General features: G+C 46.5%; 1 protein-coding gene across 1 annotated transcript in view; it reads left to right on the top strand.

The window, feature by feature from the left end:
* The first annotated feature begins 7,069 nt into the window (after positions 1 to 7,069).
* The window catches only part of TTC8 (tetratricopeptide repeat domain 8), a 30,862-nt gene continuing 14,752 nt past the window's right edge, over positions 7,070 to 23,179 (top strand). The window contains exons 1-5 of the mRNA XM_044272113.1: positions 7,070 to 7,298; positions 16,361 to 16,481; positions 17,818 to 17,881; positions 18,138 to 18,297; positions 19,156 to 19,245. Coding sequence (XP_044128048.1) covers positions 7,185 to 7,298; positions 16,361 to 16,481; positions 17,818 to 17,881; positions 18,138 to 18,297; positions 19,156 to 19,245 — 549 coding nt within the window. The 5' untranslated portion in view covers positions 7,070 to 7,184. The remainder of the gene's footprint in view (positions 7,299 to 16,360; positions 16,482 to 17,817; positions 17,882 to 18,137; positions 18,298 to 19,155; positions 19,246 to 23,179) is intronic.

Here is a 23,179-nt window from a genome sequence, read left to right as displayed (position 1 = left end):
TATATTAGGGCTTATGCACACAAACTTATGTTTGTCAGCGTTTGTTTTGCAGCCCGTATACGGAACAATTTATTTCAATGGGGCCGCAAAAAATAACCAGAAATGACTCAGTGTGCATTCCGTTTCACAAAAAAATAGAACATGTCCTATTCTTGTCTGTTTTGCGGACAAGGATAGGCATTGTTACAATGGATCCGTAAAAAAACAAAACTGATGCAATACGGAGGTCACACAGACGTCATCTGTATTTTTGCGGATCCGTGTTTTGTGGACTGCAAAATGCATACGGTCGTGTGCATGAGCCCTTAATAAAACGCTCTACTACTTTCTTAGGCTACTTTCACACTAGTGTTTTCGCTGGTTCCGGCAAGGTTCAGCAAAAACGCTTCCGTTACAGATAATACAACCGTCTGCATCTGTTTGAACGGATCCGGTTGTGCTATCTTTAACATTTATTTAACATTGCCAAAACTGATCCGTTTTGAACTCCACTGAAAGTCAATGGAGGACGGATACGTTTTCTATTGTGGCAGATTGTGCCATTGACTTGCATTGGGCTCATGACAGATCTGTTTTGCTCCGCATCCCAGGACGGAAAGAAAACGGCAGCATGTTGCGGTTTTCTCTCCGGTCTGGGAACGGAATGCATTTTGGAGCATTCCGTTCCTTTCAGTTAGGCCTAGTTCACCCAAACTTTTTTTTGTGTTCCGTATACAGTCCGTATACGGAACCATTCATTTCAATGGTTCCGCATTAAAAACGGAATGTGTTCCGTAAGCATTCCGTTTCCGTATTTCCGTTTTTACGTTTCTGTTGAAAGATAGAACATGTCCTATTATTCCTCGCAAATCCGTATGTCTTCCGTATCCGTTCCGTTTTTGCGGAACCATCTATTGAAAATGTTATGCCCAGCCCAAATTTTTCTATGTAATTACTGTATACTGTATATGCCATACGGAAAAACGGAACAGAAACGGAAACAAAAAACGGAACAACGTATCTGTGAAAAATGGACCGCACAAAACTATAAAAGCCATACGTTCATGTGAACTAGGCCTTAAGTTTTGTCCCCCTTGACTATGAATGGGGACAAAACTGAAGCGTTTTTTTCCCGGTATTGAGCCCCTATAACGGAACTCAACACCGGAAAACTTTAACGCTAGTGTGAAACTAGCCTTATATACTTTGTGTTTGAATCCCTCCCCATTTTCAATATCTCTGCTTCCTGTAAAGGAATGAGAACCCTCTTGTTTATTTTCTCTTGTTTTCAATTGTATCAATTTCAGCCAAAGTCCCACTGATACATTGTAGCAATGATTTGTGCTGCTGCTTCTTAGGGTACTTTCACACTTGCGTTATTCTTTTCCGGCATTGAGTTCCGTCCTAGGGGCTCAATACCAGAAAATAACAGATCAGTTTTATCCTAATGCATTCTGAATGGAGAGCAATCTGATCAAGATGCATCAGGATGTCTTCAGTTCAGTCTTTTTGACTTTTCAGGACGGAGATAATACCGCAGCATGCGGTCCAAAATTCCGGAACACTTGCCGGAATGCCGGATCCGGCATTAATTTACATTGAAATGTATTAGTGCCAGATTCCAGCATTAAAAATACTGCAATGCCGGATCCGTCTGTGCATGCGCAGACCGGTAAAAATGTGAAAAAAAAATTGAGAAACTGATCCGTTTGTCCGTATGACGGGTCTGTTCTTGCAATGCATTTGTGAGACGGATCTGCATCTGGATCCGTCTACAAATGCTGTCCGTTTGCATGCAGATCGCCGGACCCGGCAGGCAGTTCTGGCGATGGAACTGCTGGCCGGATCACTCTGCCGTAAGTGTGAAAGTAGCCTTAGGCTACTTTCACACTAGCGTTTTTAATTCTGCTATTGAGATCCGTCATAGGGTCTCAATAGCGGAAGAAAATGCTTCCGTTTTGTCCCCATTCATTGTCAATGGGGACAAAAGTGCATTCTGTTTGGTTGCACTCCCATCGTGGACAGAATAATGCTGCAAGCAGCGTTTTTCTGTCCGCGATGTGGTGCGGAGCAAGACGGATCCGTCCTGACACACAATGTAAGTCAATGGGGATGGATCCGTTTTCTCTGCCACAATAGAAAACTGATCTGTCCTCCATTGACTTTTAATGGTGTTCATGACGGATCCGTCATGGCTATATAAGACATAATACAACCGGATCCGTTCATGACGGATGCATGCGGTTGTATTATTGTAGCGGAAGCGTTTTTGCAGATCCATGACGGATCCGCAAAAAAACGCAAATGTGAAAGTAGCCTTATGTGCTTTGTGTAGACAGGTTACCCTTACGTCTTCTGTACGGTTCGTGGTTTCATGTGTGATGGATGGAGGGAGAAGAAAGTGTTTCCAGCCCTCCTTCTGCACCAGTCCTCTGATGAGTCGGACGCGCAGGTACGAGGCAGGAATGATAACACTGAACGCACCAGGGACCACAGGCAGGAGAACAAATGGAATACTCAAGAACTGGCTGCCGATGAAGACACAGAGAAAATACGTATCACGCCCTTCACTCAATAGGGGCTTAGGCCTCTTTCACATCTGCGTGGTTCCAGCACAGAACAGCTTGTCTGAATCCGGCATAGCCGGATGTTACCGCCCCGATTGACTATAACCGGATCCAACGGAGATCTGGCAAACATGCACACCATTTTTTTTCTTTGGCCGGATCCCAGCATATTTGCAGGTGTAGTCACCGTATCTCAACCGGATCCCATTTAAGTCAATGGGGCCAACAGGCATGCGGTAACATCCGGCTATGCCAGATCAGCCTGTAGGAGAGCTCTAAGGGCTCATGCACACGAACGTATTTTCTTTCCGTGTCCGTTCCGTTTTTTTTGTGGACTGTATGCGGAACCATTCATTTCAATGGGTCCGCAAAAAAAAACGTGAGTCACTCCGTGTGCATTCCGTTTCCGTATGTCCAAAAAAATAGACCATGTCCTATTATCGTCCGCATTACAGACAAGGATAGGACTGTTCTATTAGGGGCCAGCTGTTCCGCTCCACACAGACCGCAAAATACATACGGCCGTGTGGATGAGCCCTAATGCAGAGGTGAACGAGGCCTTATCCCTCTGATGTATGACCGCTGTAAGTAATGTTGAGCGAATCGAGCTTCGGATCCTAGATCTGAAGTCGATTCATTCAAAAATTAATTCATGCTGTATGCAGATCCGTCCGCGTTGCGGACCCTGGATCCACAGGACACGGGCACCGTCCATCGTGGTGCGGACCCATTGACTTGAATGGATCCACGATACGCAAGATACCGCAAAGGATAGGACTTGCCCTATCTGATGGGGGGGTCCTCACATTCACTTCTATTACAGGGGCCCTCTGCCGTCAGTGTCCACCTCTGCACATAATGCAGGAGTAATTCATTTTCTGTGGAGTACCACTTTAAAGCCAGTAGGACTGACGGGAGACGCGGCGCGCCCTGGGATTCAGAGTGACAGCGTTAAGGATGTCATCTGGGAGATTGTAATATCTGCAGTTGACAGGACCCATCACATCCCATTAAGAGCCGGGAAGGGAGAGACGTCCCAGGCCCTGCGCCGCGATGACAGTGAATGGCAGCGGGGAGATCTGCAGAAGTGACAGAACATTTGGCATCGTCACATTCTGCTCCGTCCTTATACAAACCCATAGGTGAAAGGATAACAGATCAGTGGGCCCCTGCAGAGGGTTATAACAGGCTATATGCACGCTTCCATTTATTTTAGGTCATTTCTAAGTCCTTTATGGACTGGACTTGCCACATTGTCACTCCTGAGTCCACTGGTTCATGAATACAATACCAGAATTACAGTAAATACTGCCACACAAATGAGTAGAAGACGGAGTAGAGGAAGGTTCATTCCCCCCCCATGCCAATTTCTTAACCTAACCCCTTTGACATAATGAACGCGCTCATTGCCCATGGTCCTTCTGCTGCCCCCACCTGGGGCGATCGCCTCATTGGTGGTGCGCCCCCGACTCCACATAAAAGGACAACTCAGGGGCTGAGATTTCTGGCTGCTTCTACGTTCTTATTTAACTGGGGTGCTCTTTAGGGGCTCATGCACACAAACGTATTTTCCGTTTGCGGACAAGGACAGGCATTGTAACATTTGATCCCCCCCCCAAAAAAAACGGATGCAACACGGACGTCATATGGATGTCATCATTTTTTTTAATATTTTTTTTGTGGATCCGTGTTTTGCAGACCACAAAATTACATATGGTCATGTTCATGAGCCCTTAAAGGTAAGGAAAGGAAAATTGAATGATGTTTTCTGGGAGTTGGATATTGACTACCTATCTTCAGCATTGGTCATCAATATGAGATTGTTGGGGACTGATTAGATTACCAGCTGTTCGGTGAGTGCTGCAGCCCCTTCACAGCTTATCAAGCCCAGCACCCTACACTGTGTAGTGGCTGTGCTTGGTATTGCAGCCCAGGCCTATTCACTTGAATTGAAATGAGCTGTGCTTAAAGGGAACCTGTCACCTAGACAATGCATATTAGACTGCCAGCAGTACCTTATTGCAGCCTGTAGCATGACTATAAAGGTGTCTGTGTCTTTTCTGTACAATGCGCCAAAAGTCTGAAAAAAAACTTTTATTCAACAGGCCACGGCTTGTAAACGATAGTCTTGAAGTCAAGGGGGCAGCGGCTTTCTCACCTGACTGCAAGCGCGCCCCGCCCCCTTTCCCTCCCCTTAGCGTTTGATTGATAGTATGTCCAATTCCTTCACTGTTGATTGCTTGAATGTAGTCTCGCGCATGCACAGGCTCTCGTGTGCGAGTACCTGACCAATGAGCTTTTGAAAACTACCTCACAGCGGAGTAGAACAGTGTGCAGGCGCCGGCATTGCAGGGACAAAGCGCACGCGCAAGACTAGATTCAAGCATCCAGTAGTCAAGGAAATCCTATCAATCAAACGCTAAGGGGAGGGAAAGGGGGCAGGGCACGCTTGACTTCAGGCGAGAAAGCCGCTGCCCCTTGACTTCAAGACTATCGTTTACATACCGTGGCCTGTTGAATAAAAGTATTTTTTTAAGACCTTTGCTGCAATGTACAGAAAAGACACAGACACCTTTATAGTCATGCTACAGGCTGCAATAAGGTACTGCTGGCGGTTTAATATGCATTTTCTAGGTGTCAGGTTTCCTTTCAAGGTTATGTGCACCATTGGAAGCATTTTTTTAAATTATTGCATTGTACTCATTTTTAGCTAAATTTTGAGCTAAATATGGCGTCCTTTTTTCTGTACAGAGCTGAGATGCTCTAGAAGCACCCTTTGGATTTTCTGTCTTTTCCGTCAGACGAGGAGCTGACAGACTCCTTACCTCTGCTCTCTGACCTTATAAACACCCATTATAGCTCAGTCCTTATGTTACTGATAAGAATGTGGCTTAAATAAGTGTTTATGAACTCTTAGTAATTTGGAGATAATTTTTTTTGATGTTTTAGTTTCTTCCAACATGCTCAACACTTTTCCAAAAAGTGGACAGGACGAGACAGGCAGAGACAGGCCATGAGGGAGGCAGCTCCACGGCCTGACTAATTAAACCACACTGCGCCAGAAAACTGATGCGCTTTACACCAGAAATCTGCTCCAGGCCCTGGCTGGCGGTATCGTCAGATTTTAAAGGGTTTCTACCACTTAGGCGTCACATATTTGGCTGTCAGACACTAGCGATCCGCTAGTGTCTGCTCTGGCCAACCATCCTAATATAATTGCTTTTGGGACGGTGGTTTGGCTAAAAAAACTACTTTTATTAATATGCTAATGAGCCTCTAGGTGCTATGGGGGGCGTCATTAGCACCTAGAGGCTCCGTCTACCTTCAGAAACTGCCGCCCCCAGCGCGTCCCTCCAGCCCGCCCATCTCCTCCTGAATGCGATCCTCGTATGTATTCTGCGCATGCGCAGTAAATGTCTGACCGCTTCCTTGCTCAGACATCTCCACTGCGCCTGCGCGATGACGCCATAGTGCTCCGAGGAACAGGCGCAGTGGAGATGTCTGAGCAGGGAAGCTGTCAGACATTTACTGCGCATGCGCAGAATACATACGAGGATCGCATTCAGGAGGAGATGGGCGGGCTGGAGGGACGCGCTGGGGGCGGCAGTTTCTGAAGGTAGACGGAGCCTCTAGGTGCTAATGACGCCCCCATAGCACCTAGAGGCTCATTAGCATATTAATAAAAGTAGTTTTTTTTAGCCAAACCACCGTCCCAAAAGCAATTATATTAGGATGGTTGGCCAGAGCAGACACTAGCGGATCGCTAGTGTCTGACAGCTAAATATGTGACGCCTAAGTGGTAGAAACCCTTTAATATAGCTTGCAATAATCCATGCTCTTATATAAGTGCCACCCCAGTATGAGAGTATGGGGTCCTACTGTGATGGCAACATGCTGTCTGTATTGCCCCAACGAAAGGGCATGAGTAGATTAGCGGGTCTCGTCTCAGTTGCAGTAATGGGTGTGGTCAGATTATTGAGGGAGGGTCTGAGATATGGAAAATTCGCTATGTGCAAGCGCAACGGCGAGAATATGAGGAAAAAAATCTGCAGCAGAACGATTACAGGGTGGCAGAATGGATTTTTTTTTATTTATTGATTCCTATAAGTAACTTTGTGCATTTGTTACATTATGTGGAAATTACTGAAAAGGCCAAAAGTCATGGCATGGACAAGGGCAGACAAAATGGCGGCATCACCCATGACAACCAATCAGATTTTAGCTCATTTTTTTCTGTGAAGGCTAGAATATGAAAGCCATCATCTGATTGGTTCCCAGCTGTTTATGGGCCTCTGATGGTCTTGTTGCACTCATGGTCATGATTGTACATGCAACAAATTGCAGCAGTAACGAAATAGAAGTATTAAATATCAATAATATCCAGTGTGGAACAAAAAGGTGTCTCTGAGTGACTTCAGGCACACTCAGAACAGCTCCTGCAAGGACCCTCAAGCAGGGCGGGATTTCAGCTCTGTGATCAGGCAGCGCGGCGGACAGCTCTCACAGTCTAAGGACCTAGCGGTTGCTAAGCTGAGGACTCCGAGCTTGAGCCGTTGTCAAGGTGACGGGGCCTGGTCCTCCGCTCTATCCTCGGCCTCTCTTAGTGTTTCTGGCCGGGGGAAATCTTCATGTGGGAGGATGGGGTTAGAAATAGATCCCCTGCTCCAGGCTTGGAGCTATTTTCGCCGCAGGAAGTTCGAGCAGTGCTCTGTGCTGTGCGGCCGTATCCTGGACAAGGAGCCGTATGACCAGGTGAGGATGATGGATGGGGGAGGGGGTTATTTACCTGAGAGCGGGTGACAGGTGGAGCTGAGGAGGGACGTGATGAGCCGCAGCCTGTGCTGTGGTACTGTCAGCTGAACTGTTGTATCTAAGCCCGTCATTGTGGTACTGTCTGCTATACTGCTGTATCTAAGCCTGTTGTGTTCGGTACTGTGCTGAGCCGCTGTATCTAACCCTGTGCTGTGGAACTATCAGCTGAGCTGCTGTATCTAAGCCTGTTGAGTTTGGTACTGTCTGCTGAGGTGCTGTATCTAAGCCCGTCATTGTGGTACTGTCTGCTATACTGCTGTATCTAAGCCTATCCTGTGCAGTACTGTCAGCTGAGCCGCTGTATCTAAGCCTGTCGTGTTTGGTACTGTCTGCTGAGCTGCTGTATCTAAGCCTGTTGTTTGGTACTGTCTGCTGAGCTGCTGTATCTAAGCCTATTTGGTACTGTCTGCTGAGCTGCTGTATCTAAGCCTGTTGTTTGGTACTGTCTGCTGAGCTGCTGTATCTAAGCCTGTTGTTTGGTACTGTCTGCTGAGCTGCTGTATCTAAGCCTATTTGGTACTGTCTGCTGAGCCGCTGTATCTAAGCCTATTTGGTACTGTCTGCTGAGCCGCTGTATCTAAGCCTGTTGTTTGGTACTGTCTGCTGAGCTGCTGTATCTAAGCCTGTTGTTTGGTACTGTCTGCTGAGCTGCTGTATCTAAGCCTGTTGTTTGGTACTGTCTGCTGAGCTGCTGTATCTAAGCCTGTTGTTTGGTACTGTCTGCTGAGCTGCTGTATCTAAGCCTGTTGTTTGGTACTGTCTGCTGAGCTGCTGTATCTAAGCCTGTTGTTTGGTACTGTCTGCTGAGCTGCTGTATCTAAGCCGGTCGTTTGGTACTGTCTGCTGAGCTGCTGTATCTAAGCCTGTCGTGTGCGGTGCTGTTTGCTGAGCCTCTGTATCTAAGCCTGTCGTGTTTGGTACTGTCTGCTGAGCTGCTGTATCTAAGCCTGTCGTGTGCGGTGCTGTTTGCTGAGCCTCTGTATCTAAGCCTGTCGTGTGCGGTGCTGTTTGCTGAGCCTCTGTATCTAAGCCTGTCGTGTGTGGTGCTGTTTGCTGAGCCTCTGTATCTAAGCCTGTCGTGTGCGGTGCTGTTTGCTGAGCCTCTGTATCTAAGCCCGTCATGTGCGGTGCTGTCTGATGAGCCATTGCCACTTTTTCTAAGCCGATTATGTTTGATACTGTTTTCCAAGTCTGTTGTGTGTGGTACTATCTGCTGAACCATGTATCTCATTCTGTCATGCGTGATACGATCTCCTGAGCTGCTGTATCTAAGCAAGTTATATGTGATGCTGTCTGCTGAGCCACTGTATGTAAGCCAGTTGTGTGGTACGGTCTGTTGATCTACTGTATCTAAGCCAATCATGCTTGATACTTTCCACTACACCTTTGCTGCCACTGTAAGTGTGATACGGTTTGCTAAGTCACTGTATCTAAGGCCTCATGCACACGACCGTTCTGTGTTCTGTGTCCGCAAAACGGACAAGAATAGGACATGTTATATATATATATCTTTTGCGGGGCCAAAAGATATATAGTGATACTACTGCGATCAGTTGTTCCCATAGAGACTCATTATTTCTGGGCAGCGGATCCCTGTTGATGCAGGACAATCTTCTGCCCCAAAACGATGATTTTTGACGCCGTCACTTGGGCCAATTATCAGGAACGAGCATTTCTACAACCGCTACGTCCTTCTGATGATTGGCTCGATGACAGGAGCACATTTGGAGGACATGGCGCCACCTTGTTTTCCCCCGGCCACGTATTGTATTTGTACAGCTGACACGTAGTATACCGAAGCAGCGGATCGCCATCAGACATGCATTGGGATTGTGCCGTCATATGGTGTATTTTGCACCTGGTGTTCCCATGGTTTTTGTAGTGCGGTACTTGCACGTGGGGGCAGGAAGGGATCTGTAATCAGATTATGTACTAATGAGATGATCTTGAGGAAGCGGTGTATGTCCTCCAGGAGAGTGCATGTATGTGTGTATTATATATACCGTATATTTCTACCATTGTGCTGCTGCAGCACTAACCGGTGTCGGAGCCTGAGCTGTCTGTCTGTCTCCCACTATGGGAGTATTTGTTAATATTCGTGGGTGACCTTGAGCAGTGACATTGGAGGAATGTTACTACGCGTCACGGTGTGATACGTGATGCGCAGGATGGAGTGACCCCGAGTCTGCTCCACATGCGCTCATATATGTAGACATACAGTTGTGAAGGAAAAGCGTTGTGCTGTGCCTCCATTGTTGCCTACGTCGGATCTATAGGCCGTTACCTACGCAGGAGATGGTGCAGCCAGAAGCCCACGCTCCCATTTAGGGCTCATTCACTCGACCAACATTTTTTTTTTTTTGCGGTCCGCAAATTGCGGATCTTCAAAACACGGATGCCGCCCGTGTGCCTTCTGCAATTTGTGGAACGGAACAGGAGGCCCATTATAGAAACGCCTATTCTTGTCCGCGGGGCCATGGAACAGAGCAACGGATGGGGACAGCATCTTTTGCGGTCCGATTGAAGTGAATGGGTCCACACCCGAGCCGCAAAAAAGCCGCTCGGATGCGGTCCAAAACCACGGTCGTGTGAATGAACCCTTATTGTGTTATAGAAGATAGCGATTTTCCAGGCGGCCATGACATCCCGTAAGATAGTAGGCTATAAACGATTGGAGTGCAACACAGGGATCAGAAAACCCCCTATTCTGCCGAAATATGTGGGTCCCAGAGACGGCCACGCAGAACAGATGGTTGGGGGCTGCATTATAGCATTACAGGTTGTGCACCCCTGTTCTAAGGGTATGTTCACAGGATTCTTCCTAGAGGTTTTTTTTTTAACTGATGACCTATCTTCAGGATAGTTTTATCCAATAGGTCGGCACTGCAGGTAAGTATCGTGGCGCTTGCGTCCTAGGATCGGCATCCCAGATAGTGGTGACAATGAAGGGCCGGCACTCGCTTCCAGATATTGTGACATCAACATATGTGACAATAAATCCGATCATTGAGAATATCTGGAAATGAGTGCCGGCCCTTCATTGTTACCACTATCCTACGGATAGGTCGTCAGTATCTGACCGGTGGGGGTCCGACACCCGGAACCCCCGCCGATCAGCTATATGAGAAGGCGGCAACGCTACGTCCTTCTCTCTGCTCACCAAGCACAGCGCCGTACATTGTATGGGTCCGAGCTGCGTTTACGCCATGTGACCGTTGAATGTGACATCACATTGCCTAGGAAAAGCTGGAGAAGGTTGCGGCGCTCACAAGAGTGCAGATGCCTTCTCAAACAACTGATCAGCAGGGGTCCCGGGAGTCGGACCCCCACTAATGGCATACTGATGGCCTGTCTAGAGTAGTGTTTCCCAACCAGTGTGCCTCCAGCTGTTGCAAAACTACAACTCCCAGCATGCCCTCACAACCAAAGACTGTCCTGGCATGCTGGGAGTTGTAGTTTTGCAACAGCTGGAGGCCCACTGGTTGGGAAACACTGGTCTAGAGGATAGGTTATCAGTAAGAAGCATCGTCATGTATTTGCTCAGGATAGGTCATCAATAGCAGATTGGTGGGGGTCCGATGCCCAACACCCCCGCTGAACAGGTGTTTCAGGCAGCTGCCTGCTCCATGGATGGAACTGGAAGCAGAAGACTCCGTCCATGTGCCGGGGTGCTGCCGCTCACCCCCCATTCATTGGAAAGATGGAAAACAAATCCAACCAAGGACAACATCTGCACGGAGTTTGTATGTTCTCCCCGTGTTGGCGTGGGTTTCCTCCCACACTCCAAAGGCATACTGATAGGGAACCTCGTGTTCGCATTTCCGTGTTTCATCTGTAAAGGGTCCGTGTGTCTGTTTTTTGCCCCCGTGCGTCATCCGCTCTCCACGGACGCTGCTCAGCTGGAAATTTTATTTCAAAAGCATCTTCTATCAGTGGTCAGTGAAAAAAACGGACGCAACATGGATGCCATCCTTGTTGTGTCTGTGATTTTCACTGACCCATAAACTTCAATGGGCGTGTTTGGGCCGCATCACAAACCAAAGTAGCAGTGCGTGTCTCACACGGTCAGTAAAAAAAATACTGAAGTGTGAACAGACACGTGAAATCAGTGGGTACATTCTGTCCGTGGAAAATGCGGACAATACATGTCAGTAAAAAAAAAAAGGAAATGTGAATGAAGCCTTAGGCGTGCGCCCCTTGGACGGAACGAAACCCCACGGAAGCACTCGTAGTGCTTCCGTTCCGCATCTCCAGATTTGCGAACCCGTTGAAGTGAATGGCTCTGCATCCATGATGCGGAATGCACACGGAACGGTGCCAGTGTATTGCGGATCCGCAAATGCGGCAAAGGGAAGCACACGGGAGGCCTTAGATTGTGAGCTCTATTGGGGACAGCAAATGATGCTAATGCCAGCGCTATATAAGAGGGTACAATACATCTGGGTTTCAGATCCTCACTAACACACGTTAGACTGATGGCCGAACCTGCGGTTCTCGGCGGGTTTAGTTGACGATAGACTAATATGTATGAGGACCTTAAAGGGGGGTATTCCAGTTACCACAGGATAGGGTGTAACTATTAGATGGCTGGGGGTTCTACCACTGGGACCCTCACCAATAACGAGAACGGGGGCCCTGTACCCCCGTGTAATCAATGGAGCGGCCGGACGGACATGCATGCGGTCGCTCCTCTCATTTCTATGGGAGTTCCGGAGATAGTTGACCACTGTACTCCCATAGAAATGAATAAAGCGGCCACGTGCATGCCCGAACAGCCGCTCTGTGTTTATTTCAGGGGGGCTGCAGGGTGTACGAGGCACCTGTTATCACGACCAGTGGGGGTCCTAGCGGTAGGACCCCCACCGATCTAATAGTGATCCCCTGTCCTGTGGATTGGGTATAACTTAAAGTAACCAGAATACCCAAAGTTCAGCCTCAGATTTCAGTTGCATAGTCCACGGCAAATTCTCATCTGATTTCTCCGTCTGAACATTCCCTAGGGGTACGTCCTCTTCGGTCATGATAGTTTTTCACTGTGTGTGAATGAGGTTTCTGAAATCTTACCCACTTTTCTGGTCCTGTAAAATGCTGCGGATTTTCCGCATGCAAATCCATGGCGCCAGTTGCGCGACAGATGTACCCGTGGTTATCTCTGTTAATGTTGTGACTCAGAGTAGGAGGCATCCATGAATAGCCCTGATGGACCGCAGGAAATTACTGTTCCCAACTTCTGTCCCACGGGAGCCGTCAGCAGACATGACTCCATTCAGGCCTCTGTGTGCAGTGTATTGGCAGAGTACAGGCTGCCACACACAGCACCTGCAGTGGAGGGGCCCCGGTAAGAGTATTACCTCCAGCTTCAGTGCTGGGGCCGGCTGTGCTTTATTCTCATGTGAAGTGAATACTATGAAGAGCAATGTGTGGGGTCCTAGTTAGTTGGTTGTTGCTGCCATTTGCAGTTTCTGTACTTATGTTTTAATACAATTGTTTTTTTTTCTTTACTTCCATCCTAAGGAAAAGAGTTCTGAGGATTTAATACAGGTAATGATCGTACGGTGTCATATTGTGGATGTACAGTAGATATCTACACAGCCGTTGTTGCTGTAGTTTAGTCTGTAGTAGTTTTAGTAATCTCATCTGATTTATTTATTTAGCAGAAAATGAATTGCAGTTGGTGAAGTGTTCTGTACTGATCCTGGGTTACATCCTGGATTATATGCCAGAGCTGCACTCTCTATTCTGCTGGTGCAGTCACTGTGTACATACATTACTGATCCTGTACTGATCCTGAGTTACATCCTGTATTATACTCCAGAGCTGCACTCACTATTCTGCTGGTGGAGTCACTGTGTACATACATTACTTATCTTGTACTGATCCTGAGTTACATCCTGTATTATACTCCAGAGCTGCACTCACTATTCTGCTGGTGGAGTCACTGTGTACATACATTACTTATCCTGTACTGATCCTGAGTTACATCCTGTATTATACTCCAGAGCTGCACTCGCTATTCTGCTGGTGGAGTCACTGTGTACATACATTACTTATCTTGTACTGATCCTGAGTTACATCCTGTATTATACTCCAGAGCTGCACTCACTATTCTGCTGGTGCAGTCACTGTGTACATACATTACTGATCCTCAGTTACATCCTGTATTATACTCCAGAGCTGCACTCACTATTCTGCTGGTGCAGTCACTGTGTACATACATTACTTATCCTGTACTAATCCTGAGTTACATCCTGTATTATACTCCAGAGCTGCACTCACTATTCTGCTGGTGCAGTCACTGTGATGTGGACATGGTTTTTCCACCTGTGGTAGTTGCTTAGGTTCATACACCTTGAAGGAAACCTCAGTAGACTACAGTCATACACAAGACATGGGCTGTGGCTGTCTTGGAGCCTATAAGTGGTTATGCTGTAGCCGCTCATGTTTCTCCTCGTTCTGTCTGCATGCTCCTTGTACAGGTAAGTAGCCATCCCTTTACAGTGGGTGGTAGGGAATAGCCTGGCACGGTTGGAGTTGTATGGCAGTTGGATTCTCTCGCATCTTCTTCGCCCCCATCTAATTTCTTGGACGGTCTGTGGCGCACACTACATAAACTGGTGTGGCGGTAGGTTACTTGGAATCTATTATTAAGATACCCTTATCTGAATACCCATATAAAGCTTCTATCCCAGCGATCCGCTTGATGCAAGTTTATTAAAGAAGAATTGATTTCCAGGCTGGAGACGGAGCAGAAGTCCGGGAGACGTATTCCTCAGGATGTTCATTATTTTCATAGCATATTTTAATTAGCGTCCTGCATCGTTACCAGGCTGCAGCCCCGGCACCCTCTGGGCATTGCTGACATTACAATTTCACTGCAGGCTGGATGAGAACCTACTGACAGCGGTGTAAATTGGTTGTATTTCCTCTGTTATGTGCGCTTGCTGCTATTTGCACCACTTTGTGTTTTTTCATTGATGACGCCTAAAAACAGCGACCTGTATGGAAATTGCTGGAGGTGATTCTGCGCAGGATCTCCACAGCCAGGAAAAAGTTCACAATAATTTGGTGGGGTGGATTGCAGACGTCAGACACCGTTATTTAGCACGTGTAAAAATCTTGATTTCTTTATAAAATATGTCTATCTAAAAAAATATATAACTCTATTACTTATTCACTACACATTAGCCACATAAATTAAAATGAACAACAAACTATAAATCCAAATTTGAAACCATTTACCATATTTTTCGCCCATAAGGCGCACCTAGGTTTTAGAGGAGGAGCCCCAATGTTAATCAGACCTCCTATCAGACCCCCCATGTTAATAAGACTCTCATTAAGACTCTCAGATCAGGTCCCTAAAATGCCCGTGCCCCTTATGCTGGTCATACTTGCCTCACTCCCCGGCACCTGCGTCACTTCTAATGCCCACACCGCTGCGGCACCTGTATGTCCCCCCCCGATGATTTGATCCGCATGACAGGGGGGTGGGCAGATTTGGCAGCCAATAGCAGGCTGTGACGGGGATGAGCATCCCAAGCATCGCACCTCAGATCAGACCCGCATGTTAATAAGACCCCTTTTCAGACCCCCAATGTTAAGACCACCATTCAGACCTCAGATCAGTCAAAAACAATAAATCAGCTTGCCTCTCCTGCTCTGGACGCCGCTGCCACTCCGGGGATCCAGATCCGACTCTTCCTGCTGTGCTGTGACCCAACGCCACACAGAGTGAGGGCACCGCACGCAGACGTCCTCACGTTGTGCACAGTAACAGCACAGCGAGCGAGTACAGAGCCCGGGGAGCGCTGCATTCCCAGTTCTCCTGTACTAATGAGAGCTTCCATAATGGAATCGCTCATTAGTTTTAGTCTCATAAGATGCACTGATATTCCCCCCCCCCCCCCACACACTTTGGGGGGAGTGCCTCTTATAAGGTGAAAAATGTTAATCAATACATACTTTAAACTAATAATTATCACCACAGAATGTGCTCCATTGTACAAGAATATACAATTTATGTTATGTAAGAATTCTAAGGGGAGTACGCGGCATGTCAGTGCCAGGCTGTGTTCCTTCCGTCTGCTGGCATCAGCCTCAGGGAACGAACTGCGCATGCGCTAGCTGCGAGATTACGGCGCTCTAACTTTGTGATGTCGGAGAGCAAGGAGGAGATTCGGAGGATGCTGTGGGCGGTGCTGGTCTCCTTTTACAGTGGGCGGTGCTGGTCTCCTTTTACAGTGGGCGGTGCTGGTCTCCTTTTACAGTGGGCGGTGCTGGTCTCCTTCCTTGCCTCATTTACATATTTATAAAATCGTTTATTTTTCCTAAATAAAAGCACTCACAGCTATGGGGAATGTATATTGCGGATATGCTAGCGGTGATCTAGCAGCGCATGTCCGCAGCTCTATAGGCAAAATCCAGGTGACAGAATCCCTAAGTGGACTATGTCTTGATAGTTATTGTGATATTTGGATACATATGTTGTGGCTTTATTAGGGGGATACTACTGCCTAAGTACTTTTATTTGTTTTTATCTGTTAATAAATTTTATGGCAAATTTTATTCTATCTATCCATGTGATACCGGATATTTGTGTGCCCTCCATTTACTACATCATTTTTATTCAATTTTTTTTTTTAGCAACGTAGGGTAGTGTTGCGGCGTGAACACCAATTCTTTATCTGGCCAGTTGGTGGAGCCACTACCTATTTGATCTCAAATGTTTTAATTACATGCAATTACTAAAGTATTCAGATCAAGGTGCTGGTTTGAAAACTGTAGAATATTTTTCATGGGACAGCTCCTTTTAATTTAAAAATATAAAAAGTTACCGTTTAAAAAAAAAACAAAAACAAAAAAAAACAGGAGGATTTTGCATTCTAGCTTCTCCTGACCTGGGTGGGTCTTTCATCCAGGCTAGAAGAGCTGGGCAGCTTCTCTCTGGACTCCCCTCAGTGCTTGTCATTTCAGTTGAATGCTGCTTTCTTGTATCCCTGCAGGCAGCATGGAGCCTGAAGACCCGAGCCCAGACCGAGATGGTTTATGTGGATGAGATCGATGTGGACCAGGAGGGCATCGCCGAGATGACATTGGATGAAAATTCTATTGCACAAGTGGCACGTAAGTCACTTTGCTAGGGCCATATTACACTGATGTTCGGGGAGTGCGAGCGCCGATAACAGTGGGATTACACAGTCTGATGCAAGCTGAATGTGGGAGGAATGAACACTGCCGCAGTCGTTTCTCTCTCATTCACTTCATGATTACCGTCAGAACATCTTTCTGTGTAATCGGGGATCTTTCATCAGAGTTTGCTGATTCATCAGCTGATTGGCTGCTTGAACATTCGTGCCAAGCATCAGGAATGAGCTTTCCTATGAACGCTTGTTCCTAATAATTGGCCCAAAAATTTTCTAGCCTTATAGGGCACTTTAGATGCTACACCACTAAAGGGCCGTCATTACTGGTAAATATCCTTTGTAGTAAAGCCAGCCATATACAAGGTGATATTAGATCATTGATCTTATGCTAGCCAGTGGCTATCACCCCCAATCGTGATTCAATAATCACGGGAACCGGGGTGTCGATAAGTATGATCCCTGTTGGTTTAAGAGGTATTTTTTTTGTCAATTGGTGCTGTTTCTGTCACGCTAGCCGCAGAGCCAGTGGTTCAAACGGCCATGTAGTCGCGCTGCCAAGTTCCGCCCTGTTTTGGGAGACTTAAAGGGTTTTCATGAAATTGACTAAGTGCCATAAAGTCTCTGAAGTCTAAAGGACCCCATACACATACACAATTCTAGAGAGAAGGATCAGGCAAATAAAAATTTTTATATTTTTTTTTTGCCTGATCCTTTTGTTCTCCCAGGAATGAAGCCACCATAGGAGGTGTCTAGCAGAGGCTTTTCTCCTCTCTCCTTGAAAAAAACACATACAAGCTTTTGCCAAACCGAGCCTTTATGTACATGGGGAAGTCAGGAGAGATACCTGCCAGACAAACAAGTGTTCAGCAGACGGCTGTTGGAGCTGTATGGGCACCTGAAGCTCCACCAGTGCCCCCTGTGGCAAATCCTACAAGCTAAAAATGTATTAAAGTAACCACCCATTGGTTCAAAAAAATAAATTGGGGGAAAAAAAACTCCAAAAATGCCTGGATTCCGTGCTGAATTTTGAGGTCGGATTTAAAAAAAATCTTGTGTGAGAAATGCTTCTTTTTACCAGGGCAGATTCAGACTCCTCTTCTGGTTGAAGTACTCGTACTTGGCATTAGAGGAAATTCTACCTGAACTACTAATCCCCTTAGCTCTTCAGATTAGAGCAGGCCAACTAGTGATCTGTGGAGCAGATGTTACACTCCACTAGCCGGATTAAATATGCAGTGTGCACTCGGGTCTATTATAATCTCAATGAGCACGTTTGACTTCATTAACTCGCGTAAAAATGTGTAAATTATTTACAGGCCCTGGGACTTCCCTCAGACAAGCAACAGCAAAGAAACTTGAGGGCCCGAGTCCCGCAGTCCGGTATGTTATCGCCGCATACATTCTTGTGCTCAAAAATATCCAGATTTATAAGGCCTCATACAATAGTTTTTGCAGTCCGCAGATTACGGATCCGCAAAACACGGATACCGGCCGTGTGTGTTCCGCATTTTGTGGATTGGTGCGTGCTGCCCCTTGTTAAAAAAAAAAAAAAATGCTTATTTTTGTCTGCAACATGTGGACTAAAAGTACAGTCTTGTGCATGACACCTAAGTTTGACTTTTATATGTTTCTGCAGACCTGTCACTCAGTCTGGTCGGCCACTCACTGGCTTTGTAAGACCTGGGACCCAGTCTGGCCGGCCAGGTACCATGGAACAGGCAATCCGCACCCCAAGAACAGCGCACACAGCCCGGCCAATCACCAGCGCCTCTGGACGATACATACGACTTGGAACGGTAATCAGGAGTTGCTTTAAAGTGGGACTGTACTTTGGGAAAACTTTTGATATGTCATTATGATGATCAAAGGTTTTGATTGATGGGGTTCTGACCGCTCAGACCCCGGCAAGTCGCTAGAATGAGGATAGAGAAGCGCTCAAATTGTGCGCTCTCTCCTGGCTGCAGGAGATGGAATCATTACAGACTCAATAGAAAGTCTATGGGCCATCTCAATTAAGTCTCCTGCAGCGAGGTGGGAGAAGCGTACAATATGAGCGCTTCTCTCTCCTCATTCCAGCGATCTGCGGGGGTTCTCAGCGCGCTCAAACTCCCACTTATCAAGTTTCTATATGTCATTAAATGGGTTGTTTAATCATGGGTGACTCTCGGGCAGACCCCCAGCGTGGCTGGACCTGTGGAGAAAATCATTCTTGCGTTCAGGCTCCTTTGCTCACTCCAGGACCGCTGCAGCTCTCAGGTGACCCAGTGACATAATGCATAGGAGACATGTCACTGCTGCAGCCAGTCATTAGCTGCAGCAGCCACTTGACCGCATCAAACTGGATGTTGACACAGGGAGACCCTGGCCTAGAGCTTCTGCAGGCTGTGGACAGCAAAGGAGCCAGAACCCAGCGGCATTGATCAGATAAGCATGATTCCCTCTGCAGCTCTGGCCACACGTGGGGGGGGGGGTTCTGCCCGAGAGGCCCCCAGGAGTGAACAACCCCTTCATGTCTACAATAGCAGCTTATGTGGAAATCGTAGAGATCCTAGAATAATATAGAAATAATTGGTTTCTTCTTTGTTTAATACTCTTTTAGTAAGTTACTTTCCAATACCAATGTTTTACCCTAAACTGATATCTTTTTCTCCTAGGCCTCAATGCTGACCAATCCGGATGGACCTTTCATTAACTTGTCCAGGTTAAATCTGTCTAAGTATGCACAGAGTCCGAACTTGGCCAAGGTCAGTGTCTGAATCATGAGATCAGAGTCAATAATAGTTTTTTAGATGGAGAAGAAAAGAAAAAGAAATGCAAATGTATGAATAGAATACTACTATGGAGTGCTGGAATCCTGCAGGATTAGATCTGTCTTCTTAGTGAGATCAACTGCACCCATTGTGCTACTGGAAAATATGGTCCCCACCCAGACCCTCCTACGACCACATTAAATATACCTGGTAATTGCATATGGTATGTACTGATATTATTCAGGGTTATTTACCCGTTGAGCTATCAGTATGTCCATAGGCCTTGTGGTCATTGTGTCCCTCCTATGCATTTCATCCTTAGTACAGCAAGGACACGTTGTGAAGCTGGTGGCTAAGCAGCCGGGCAACATTGAAGGTATTTTTGTGGTCATAGGATGGAGTCTATAGAGGGGGCCGTGACACAGGAATATATAGGCCATGTAAAGCTTGGGGGCTCTCTCTCAGGAACAGGCTAAGTTATATTACATGTATGCTTTCTATGTATGTATGATATCCCAGTAGACTTTATATGTGTACATATAGAAATGTGCAGCCTGTAGTTGCGTGTCTGTGTGTGTGTGCGTGTCTGTGTGTGTGTGTGTGTATGTGTATTTAGGTACAGTATATATACCATGTGTAATGTGGAGATATATAAATATATATTACCCAGGTCCATAAATATTGGGACATCGACACAATTCTAACATGTTTGGCTCTATACACCTCCACAATGGATTTGAAATGAAACAAACAAGATGTGCTTCAACTGCAGACTGTCAGCTTTAATTTGAGGGAATTTACATCCAAATCAGGTGAACGGTGCAGGAATTACAGCAGTTTGCATATGTGCCTCCCACTTGTTAAGGGACCAAAAGTAATGGGACAGAATAATAATCATAAACAAACTTTTACTTTTTAATACTTGGTTGCAAATCCTTTGCAGTCAATTACAGCCTGAAGTCTGGAACGCATAGACATCACCAGACGCTGGGTCTCATCCCTGGTGATGCTCTGCCAGGCCTCTACTGCAACTGTCTTCAGTTCCTTCTTGTTCTTGGGGCATTTTCCCTTCAGTTTTGTCTTCAGCAAGTGAAATGCTCAATCGGATTTAGGTCAGGTGATTGACTTGGCCATTGCATAACATTCCACTTCTTTCCCTTAAAAAACTCTTTGGTTGCTTTTGCAGTATGCTTTGGGTCATTGTCCATCTGCACTGTGAAGCGGCGTCCAATGAGTTCTGAAGCATTTGGCTGAATATGAGCAGATAATATTGCCCGAAACACTTCAGAATTCATCCTGCTGCTTTTGTCAGCAGTCACATCATCAATAAATACAAGAAAACCAGTTCCGTTGGCAGCCATACATGCCCACGCCATGACACTGCCACCACCATGCTTCACTGATGAGGTGGTATGCTTAGGATCATGAGCAGTTCCTCTCCTTCTCCATAGTCTTCTCTTCCCATCACTCTGGTACAAGTTGATCTTGGTCTCATCTGTCCATAGGATGTTCTTCCAGAACTGTGAAGGCTTTTTTAGATGTCGTTTGGCAAACTCTAATCTGGCCTTCCTGTTTTTGAGGCTCACCAATGGTTTACATCTTGTGGAGAACCCTCTGTATTCACTCTGGTGAAGTCTTCTCTTGATTGTTGACTTTGACACACATACACCTACCTCCTGGAGAGTGTTCTTGATCTGGACAACTGTTGTGAAGGGCGTTTTCTTCACCAGGGAAAGAATTCTTCGGTCATCCACCACAGTTGTTTTCCGTGGTCTTCGGGTCTTTTGGTGTTGCTGAGCTCACCGATGCGTTCCTTCTTTTGAAGAATGTTCCAAACAGTTGTTTTGGCCGCGCCTAGTGTTTTTGCTATCTCTGAGGGGTTTGTTGTGTTTTTTCAGCCTAATGATGGCTTGTTTCACTGATAGTGACAGCTCTTTGGATCTCATTTTGAGAGTTGACAGCAACAGATTCCAAATGCAAATAGCAGACTGGAAATGAACTCTGGACCTTTTATCTGCTCATTGTAATTGGGATAATGAGGGAATAACGCACACCCGGCCATGGAACAGCTGAGAAGCCAATTGTCCCATTACTTTTGGTTCCTTAACAAGTGGGAGGCACATATGCAAACTGCTGTAATTCCTGCACCGTTCACCTGATTTGGGTGTAAATGCCCTCAAATTAAAGCTGACAGTCTGCAGGTAAAGCACATCTTGTCCGTTTCATTTCAAATCCATTGTGGTGGTGAATAGAGCCCAAAATGTTACAATTGTGTTGATGTCCCAATATTTATGGACCTGTGTATGTGTAAATATCTCTCTCTCTCTCTCTCTCTCTCTCTCTCACACACACACACACACACACACACACACACACACACACACACACACACACACACACACACACTATATGTGTGGTGAAGTAAGAGCCAGTCTTTTAAGGTGTCAGCGGCAATAAGTGGTTGACACTCTTACTGGGAGTAGTTATAGTGCTGGGTGGATGACTACTCCCTACGTTCCAGGCCGGGTCTTGTCTGGACAACAAAACAGCCAGCAGTGTCAGGTGGGGCTGCTTACCTCTCTCTGCCAGTGGAGTGCTGTGTGGGATCAGAGTCTGAGCTGGAGTTGCAGTGCCTGAAAGACTGAGGACAAAGTGGGGTCCACATACACCCCGTGGGGTTTACGGTACTGTGCAAAGCCATACCTGTGCTGTGCTATAGATACGGAGACTTTGTTTCTTTAAGGCCGGCTGGAGCAAGCTGTTCACTGCTGTTTACTGCCTTATGGTTTTGTCAAGAATAAAAGACAACCGTTGCTTTGCTTTCACCACTAAAAGGCTGCTGCTATGCTCTTACCTGAAGGCTACCATTGGGGCAGATCCTTACTATATATATCTATAAGATGCACCTAGGTTTTAGAGGAGGAAAATAAGAACAAAATAATATTTTTGATTAGATGTCAGATCAGACTCTCAATGTTAATTAGACCCCCAAACAGACCTCAGATTAGAAACTAGCTCAGACCCTCAATCAGACCTTAGATTGGGCCTCCAATGTTTCGGACTCCCAATGCTAATTATACTGCAGCTCCCAACCCCAATCAAACCTCAGAACAGACCCCTGTCCCAATGCTAATTAGACTGCAGCTCAGACCTCCAATGCTAATTAGAACCCAGCTCAGACCCCTAATCGGACGTCGGACATCGCACAGAGCTCTCCTACATCCTCGTGCTGTGCGCAGATCACCGCACAGGGTGCAGCCTCTGCATAAGAAGACCAGGAAGCGGTGAAGTACATGGCCAGCACAAGAAGCGCTGTATTCATTGCTCCCCAGTCCTACTATACTAATGAGTGCTCCCATAATGGAATTGCTCATCAGTATTCGCCTTATAAGAAGTACTGACGTCTTATAAGGTATATATTGTATTTGGATACATATTACTGGCCACATTTGCTTAGTATCCAGGGAGGGCAGAAAGCAGGCAGCGGTGTGTGGTGGTGTCCTCCATGTAATTTGTTGTGTCTTAATGTAATGTCTATTGCTTTGTCATCTCTATAACTAAAGTATTTGTGTGGGGGTTGTATGTTACTCCTGGGGTATGTGAAGGACTGTAGGGTCTGTATATGATACACAAAGCAAGTGAGCTGCTTAGAAAACAAAGATAACCGCCTGGGAACCCGTTGCGGACTGCCCTGGGAAAAAAAACTGAAAGTGGCCTCATTTGTAGGCGGGTCCAAGCTGAAAGAAGGTGGGGCAACATAAGTAGGTGGGGCCAGCAATACCCTAGTGCAGAACAAAATACCGCCCCAGCAGAACCAAATACCACAGTGCAGCACAAAATACTGCCGCCTGCACCACAGTATGAAACTGTATCATCGTCCTGAGGACAGCAGTACAGTTGAATTCAGGAGGACACCTGCGGCTGCTGG

Source organism: Bufo gargarizans, chromosome 11, assembly GCF_014858855.1.
Source record: "Bufo gargarizans isolate SCDJY-AF-19 chromosome 11, ASM1485885v1, whole genome shotgun sequence".
Lineage (NCBI taxonomy): Eukaryota > Metazoa > Chordata > Amphibia > Anura > Bufonidae > Bufo > Bufo gargarizans.
The sequence above is the reverse complement of the archived record's forward strand: the minus strand, read 5'-3'. Positions and strand labels throughout refer to the sequence as shown.